The sequence below is a fragment of the Palaemon carinicauda genome, chromosome 5 (assembly GCF_036898095.1).
Source record: "Palaemon carinicauda isolate YSFRI2023 chromosome 5, ASM3689809v2, whole genome shotgun sequence".
In the NCBI taxonomy this organism is placed as follows: domain Eukaryota; kingdom Metazoa; phylum Arthropoda; class Malacostraca; order Decapoda; family Palaemonidae; genus Palaemon; species Palaemon carinicauda.
The window spans coordinates 163,545,057-163,552,556 of NC_090729.1; the positions used below are offsets into that span (position 1 = coordinate 163,545,057).

Consider the following 7,500-nt stretch of genomic DNA (forward strand, 5'->3'; position numbering starts at 1 on the left):
AACTGCAGTAGATTGGGGACACTGGAGAGAAACTGCAATAGATCGGGAACAGTGTAGAGAAACTGCAATAGATTGACAACAAGTGAGAGAAACTGCAGTAGATTGGGAACAGTGTAGAGAAACTGCGGTAGATTTGGGACAGTGTAGAGAAACTGCAATAGATTGGGAACAGTGTAGAGAAACTGCAATAAATTGGGAACAATTGAGAGAAACTGCAGTAGATTTGGGACAGTGTAGAGAAACTGCAATAGATTTGGAACAGTGTAGAGAAACTGCAATATATTTAGAACAATTGAGAGAAAATGCGGTAGATTGGGAACAGTAGAGAGAAACTGCAATGGATTTCAGACAGTGTAGTGAAATTGCAGTAGATTAGGAACAGTGTGGAGAAACTGCAATAGATTGAGAACAGTGTAGAGAAACTGTAATAGATTGGGAACAATTGAGAGAAAATGCATTAGATTGGGAACAGTGTAGAGAAACTGCAGTAGATCTGGAACAGTGTAGAGAAAGTGCAATAGATTGGGAACAGTGTAGAGAAACTGCAATATATTGGGAACAATTGAGAGAAAATGCGGTACATTGGGAATAGTGGAGAGAAATTGCAATAGATTTGGAATAGTGTAGAGAAACTGTAGTAGATTGCGGACAGTGTAGAGAAACTGCAGTAGATTGGGAACAGTGTAGAGAAATTGCAATAGATTGGGAACAGTGTAGAGAAACTGCAATAGATTGGGAACAATTGAGAGAAAATGTGGTAGATTGGGAACAGTGTAGAGAAATTGCAATAGATTGGGAACAGTGTAGAGAAATTGTAATAGATTGGGAACAATTGAGAGAAAATGCTTTAGATTGGGAACAATTGAGAGAAACTGCAGTAGATTTGGGACAGTGTAGAGAATCTGCAATAGATTGGGAACAGCGTAGAGAAACTGCGAGAGATTGGGAACAATTGAGAGAAAATGCGGTAGATTGAGAAGAGTGAAGAGAAACTGCAATAGATTGGGAACAGTGTAGAGAAATTGCAATAGATTGGGGACAGTGTAGAGAAACTGCAGTAGATTGGGGACAGTGTAAAGAAACTGCAGTAGATTGGGAACAGTAGAGAGAAACTGCAATAGATTGGGAACAATGTAGAGAAACAGCAATAGATTGGGAACAGTTTAGAGAAACTGCAGTAGATTGGGAACAGTGTAGAGAAACTGCAGTAGATTTGGGATAGTGTAGAGAAACTGCAATAGATTGGGAACAGTCTTGAGAAGCTGCAATAGATTGGGAACAGTGTAGAGAAACTGCAGTAGATTGGGGACAGTGTAGAGAAACTGCAATAGATTGGGAACAGTGTAGAGAAACTGCAATAGATTGGGAACAATTGAGAGAAACTGCAGTAGATATGGAACAGTGTAGAGAGACTACGGTAGATTTGGGACAGTGTAGAGAAACTGCAATAGATTGAGAACAATTGAGAGAAACTGCAAGATTGGGAACAGTGTAGAGAAACTACAGTAGATTTGGGAGAGTGTAGAGAAACTGCAATAGATTGGGAACAGTGTAGAGAAACTGCCATAGATTAGGAACAATTGAGAGAATATGCGGTAGATTGGGAACAATGGAGAGAAACTGCAGTAGACTGGGAACACTGGAGAGAAACGTCAATAGATTGGGAACAATTGAGAGAAAATGCAGTAGATTGGGAACAGTGTAGAGAAACTGCTGTGTATTTAGAACAATTGAGAGAAAATGCGGTAGATTGGGAACAGTGGAGAGAAACTGCAATGGATTTCGGACAGTGTAGAGAATCTGCAATAGATTGGGAACAGTGTAGAGAAACTGCAAGAGATTGGGAACAATTGAGAGAAACTGCAGTAGATTTGGGACAGTGTAGAGAATCTGCAATAGATTGGGAACAGTGTAGAGAAACTGCAAGAGATTGGGAACAATTGAGAGAAAATGCGGTAGATTGGGAAGAGTGAAGAGAAACTTCAATAGATTGGGAACAGTGTAGAGAAATTGCAATAGATTGGGGACAGTGTAGAGAAACTGCAGTAGATTGGGGACAGTGTAGAGAAACTGCAGTAGATTGGGAACAGTGGAGAGAAACTGCAATAGATTGGGAACAGTGGAGAGAAACTGCAATAGATTGGGAACAATGTAGAGAAACTGCAATAGATTGGGAACAGTTTAGAGAAACTGCAGTAGACTGGGAACAGTGTAGAGAAACTGCAGTAGATTGGGGATAGTGTAGAGAAACTGCAATAGATTGGGAACAGTCTTGAGAAGCTGCAATAGATTGGGAACAGTGTAGAGAAACTGCAGTAGATTGGGGACAGTGTAGAGAGACTACGGTAGATTTGGGACAGTGTAGAGAAACTGCAATAGATTGAGAACAATTGAGATAAACTGCAAGATTGGGAACAGTGTAGAGAAACTACAGAAGATTTGGGACAGTGTAGAGAAACTGCAATAGATTGGGAACAGTGTAGAGAAACTGCCATAGATTAGGAACAATTGAGAGAATATGCGGTAGATTGGGAACAATGGAGAGAAACTGCAGTAGACTGGGAACACTGGAGAGAAACGTCAATAGATTGGGAACAATTGAGAGAAAATGCAGTAGATTGGGAACAGTGTAGAGAAACTGCAATAGATTGGGAACAGTGTAGAGAAACTGCAGTAGATTGGGGACTGTAGAGAAACTGCAATAGATTTTGAACAGTGTAGAGAAACAGCAATAGATTGGGAACAATTGAGAGAAACTGCAGTAGATTGGGAACAGTGTAGAGAAACTGCAATAGATTAGGAACAATTGAGAGAAAATGCGGTAGATTGGGAACAGTGGAGAGAAACTGCAATAGATTGGGAACAGTGTAGAGAAACTGCAATAGATTAGGAACAATTGAGAGAAAATGCGGTAGATTGGGAACAGTGGAGAGAAACTGCAATAGATTGGGAACAGTTTAGAGAAATTGCAGTAGACTGGGGACAGTGTAGAGAGACTGCAGTAGATTGGGAACACTGGAGAGAAACGTCAATAGATTGGGAACAATTGAGAGAAACTGCAGTAGATTGGGAACACTGGAGAGAAACGTCAATAGATTGGGAACAATTAAGAGAAACTGCAGTAGATTAGGAACAGTCTAGAGAAACTGCAATAGATTGTGAACAGTGTAGAGAAACTGCAGTAGATTGGGGACACTGGAGAGAAACTGCAATAGATCGGGAACAGTGTAGAGAAACTGCAATAGATTGACAACAAGTGAGAGAAACTGCATTAGATTGGGAACAGTGTAGAGAAACTGCAGTATATTTGGGACAGTGTAGAGAAACTGCAATATATTGGAAACAGTTGAGAGAACATGCGGTTGATTGGGAACAGTGGAGAGAAACTGCAATGGATTTCGGACAGTGTAGTGAAATTGCAGTAGATTAGGAACAGTGTGGAGAAACTGCAATAGATTGAGAACAGTGTAGAGAAACTGTAATAGATTGGGAACAATTGAGAGAAAATGCATTAGATTGGGAACAGTGTAGAGAAACTGCATTAGATCTGGAACAGTGTAGAGAAAGTGCAATAGATTGGGAACAGTGTAGAGAAACTGCAATAGATTGGGAACAATTGAGAGAAAATGCGGTACATTGGGAATAGTGGAGAGAAATTGCAATAGATTTGGAACAGTGTAGAGAAACTGTAGTAGAATGCGGACAGTGTAGAGAAACTGCAGTAGATTGGGAACAGTGTAGAGAAATTGCAATAGATTGGGAACAGTGTAGAGAAACTGCAATAGATTGGGAACAATTGAGAGAAAATGTGGTAGATTGGGAACAGTGTAGAGAAATTGCAATAGATTGGGAACAGTGTAGAGAAATTGTAATAGATTGGGAACAATTGAGAGAAAATGCATTAGATTGGGAACAATTGAGAGAAACTGCAGTAGATTTGGGACAGTGTAGAGAATCTACAATAGATTGGGAACAGTGTAGAGAAACTGCAAGAGATTGGGAACAATTGAGAGAAAATGCGGTAGATTGGGAAGAGTGAAGAGAAACTGCAATAGATTGGGAACAGTGTAGAGAAATTGCAATAGATTGGGGACAGTGTAGAGAAACTGCAGTAGATTGGGGACAGTGTAGAGAAACTGCAGTAGATTGGGAACAGTGGAGAGAAACTGCAATAGATTGGGAACAATGTAGAGAAACTGCAATAGATTGGGAACAGTTTAGAGAAACTGCAGTAGATTGGGAACAGTGTAGAGAAACTGCAGTAGATTGGGGATAGTGTAGAGAAACTGCAATAGATTGGGAACAGTGTAGAGAAACTGCAGTAGATTGGGAACAGTGTATAGAAACTGCAGTAGATTTGGAACAGTGTAGAAAAACTGCAGTAGATTGGGAACAGTGTAGAGAAACTACAATAGACTGGGAACAATTGAGAGAAACTGCAGTAGATTGGGAACAGTGTAGAGAAACTGCAGTAGATTGGGAACAGTGTAGATTGGGATCAGTGTAGAGAAACTGCAATATATTGGGGGCAGTGTAGAGAAACTGCAGTAGCTTGGGAACAGTGTACAGAAACTGCATTAGATTGGGAACAGTGTGCAGAAACTGCATTAGATTGGGAACAGTGTCGAGAAACTGCAATAGATTGGGAACAGTGCAGAGAAACTGCAGTAGATTGGGAACAGTATTGTGACGGAGGAGGGAGGAGGGTGTGAGCAAGTGGTGGATGATGGTTGGCTGTGTTGCCGCTCCGGCTCATCACGGGATAGGCGAGTGTGTCCTACGGCAATCATAGGCGAGTGTGTCCTACGGCAATCATAGGCGTGTGTGTCCTACGGCATTCATAGGCGAGTATATCCTACGGCATCCATAGGCCTACGGCGTTCATAGGCGTGTATGTCCTACGGCATTCATAGGCGTGTCTGTCCTATAGCATTCACGTCAGCTTCGGTTGAAGTTGAATAGGTGTCCTCTTCGTCACGAGTGGAGACGTCGATGGAGGTTTTGAAGGTCATGAAGTGGCTGTCCATAAGGGCACGAAGTAGGTTCACCTCACGAGGAGAGCTGTCTGCGGCAGGTTGCAGGCGAGTGATACTGGTCATTTTCCCGAGGGTGAGCGAAGCCCTTTGGTCAACCAACGGTTGTTGAGAGAGCTGAAAAGGCGTTGCTATACGGGCGGCTGGCGACGGCGAGTACTGCTGCAGAAGGTATGCGTTGACGGCGTCATAGTAACGGTGAGAGGTGTAGGGGGGATGGGGAGGCGGGAGGAGCGAGTCACTCTGGGGTCACCAATGTGACGGAGGAGGGAGGAGGGTGTGAGCAAGTGGTGGATGATGGTTGGCTGTGTTGCCGCTCCGGCTCGTCACGGGATAGGCGAGTGTGTCCTACGGCATTCATAGGCGAGATTGTCCTACGGCATTCATAGGCGTGTGTGTCCTACGGCATTCATAGGCGAGTATATCCTACGGCATCCATAGGCCTACGGCGTTCATAGGCGTGTATGTCCTACGGCATTCATAGGCGTGTCTGTCCTATAGCATTCACGTCAGCTTCGGTTGAAGTTGAATAGGTGTCCTCTTCGTCACGAGTGGAGGCGTCGATGGAGGTTTTGAAGGTCATGAAGTGGCTGTCCATAAGGGCACGAAGTAGGTTCACCTCACGAGGAGAGCTGTCTGCGGCAGGTTGCAGGCGAGTGATACTGGTCATCAATGTGACGGGGGAGGGAGAAGTGGTGAACTCAAAGGCAGATTGGAAACGACTGAGTTCACCACTTCTCCCTCCCCCGTCACATTGGTGACGGGGGGGGGGGGGAGGGAGAAGTGGTGAACTCAAAGGCAGATTGGAAACGACTGAGTTCACCACTTCTCCCTCCCCCGTCACATTGGTGACCCCGGAGTGACCAATGTGACGTGGGAGGGAGAACCAATGTGACGTGGGAGGGAGAAGTGGTGAACTCAGTCGTTTCCAATCTGCCTTTGAGTTCACCACTTCTCCCTCCCCCGTCACAGTATAGAGAAACTGCAGTAGATTTGTGATAGTATAGAGAAACTGCAATAGATTGGGAACAGTGTAGAGAAACTGAAATAGATTGGGAACCATTGAGAGAAAATGCAATAGATTGGGAACAGTGTAGAGAAACTGCACGGAATTTAGAACATTGGAGAGAAACTGCAATAGATTTGGAACAATGGAGAGAAAATGCAATAGATTGGGAACAGTGTAGAGAAACTGCAATAGATTGGGAACAATTGAGAGAAACTGCGATAGATTGGGAACAATTGAGAGAAACTGCAATAGATTGGGAACAATTGAGAGAAACTGCAGGAGATTGGGAGTCAAAAGTGTAGAGAAACTTTAATATATTGGGAACAGTGTAGAGAAACTGCAATATATTGGGAACAATTGAGAGAAAATGCAATAGATTGGGAACAATTGAGAGAAACTGCAGTAGATTGGGAACAGTGTAGAGAAACTGCAATAGATTGGGAACAGTGGAGAGAAACTGCAATAGATTGGGAACAGTGGAGAGAAACTACAGGAGATTTGGAACAGTGGAGAGAAAATGCAGTAGATGGCACAGTAGTTTGAAACAGTCTGCAAGCGAACAAGTTTCAGAGTATGAGCAAGAGTAGATTAATCAGAGTAAACAGAAACTCAGAATTTGGAAGGTTAAATATTGTTATGGATATTGGAAGACTAGAGGGTATATGGTGATGAAAAGGTTAGAGAAAAGGTAAATTGCAGGATAGGAGGAACAAGAAAACGGAAGAGTGAGCAGGATGTGAACAATGGGTTGATAAGAGATAGGAATTGTTTCTGGCTGTTAAGATGGAAAGTTTAATGGAAGTTGAACCAACTATCCTTTACGGAGCCGAAGTTTATATATATATATATATATATATATATATATATATATATATATATATATATATATATATATATATATATATATATATATATATATATGCACATACCTGTACTGCGTATGTATGCATATATGTACTTGTGTGCATATACAGGCATATGTCTATATATATATATATATATATATATATATATATATATATATATATATATATATATATATATATATATATATATATACATATATATATATATATATATATATATATATATATATATATATATATATATATATATATATATATATATATATATATGCACAGATCTGTACTGCGTATGTATGCATATGTGTACTTGTGTGCATATACAGGTATATGTCTTTGCATGTTTTTTCTGAGATCTATTATTCAATACTTTTCTGTTTCCAGTCAAATACAAATGATATGGTTTTATTTGGTGAAAAGAATAGTTTGCAAGATTGCCGTAAGATGTGCACAGTCTAGGCTTACAAAGAAGTATTTCAGTTTTGAATTAACACTGTTTCCACGAGCATAGTTTCACCCACTAACCTACATAATTAACCTAGATTTCTAGACATGTAAATTAAACTTTTTCTTTTAATTTCTCTTGCCTTTCAGA

At 41.2% G+C, this 7,500-nt stretch overlaps 1 protein-coding gene across 1 annotated transcript in view; it reads right to left on the bottom strand.

The window, feature by feature from the left end:
* Positions 1-7,500, bottom strand: part of LOC137641246 (uncharacterized) — a 10,431-nt gene that overhangs the window by 37 nt on the left and 2,894 nt on the right. Inside the window, exons 2-10 of the mRNA XM_068373679.1 lie at positions 5,857-6,045; positions 4,411-4,632; positions 3,975-4,196; positions 3,165-3,776; positions 2,550-2,786; positions 1,699-2,160; positions 1,191-1,352; positions 351-992; positions 1-242 (exon numbers count right to left, since the gene is read on the bottom strand). The exon at positions 1-242 is cut by the window's left edge and continues 37 nt beyond it. Of these exons, the coding sequence (XP_068229780.1) occupies positions 1-242; positions 351-992; positions 1,191-1,352; positions 1,699-2,160; positions 2,550-2,786; positions 3,165-3,776; positions 3,975-4,196; positions 4,411-4,632; positions 5,857-6,045 (2,990 nt within the window). The remainder of the gene's footprint in view (positions 243-350; positions 993-1,190; positions 1,353-1,698; positions 2,161-2,549; positions 2,787-3,164; positions 3,777-3,974; positions 4,197-4,410; positions 4,633-5,856; positions 6,046-7,500) is intronic.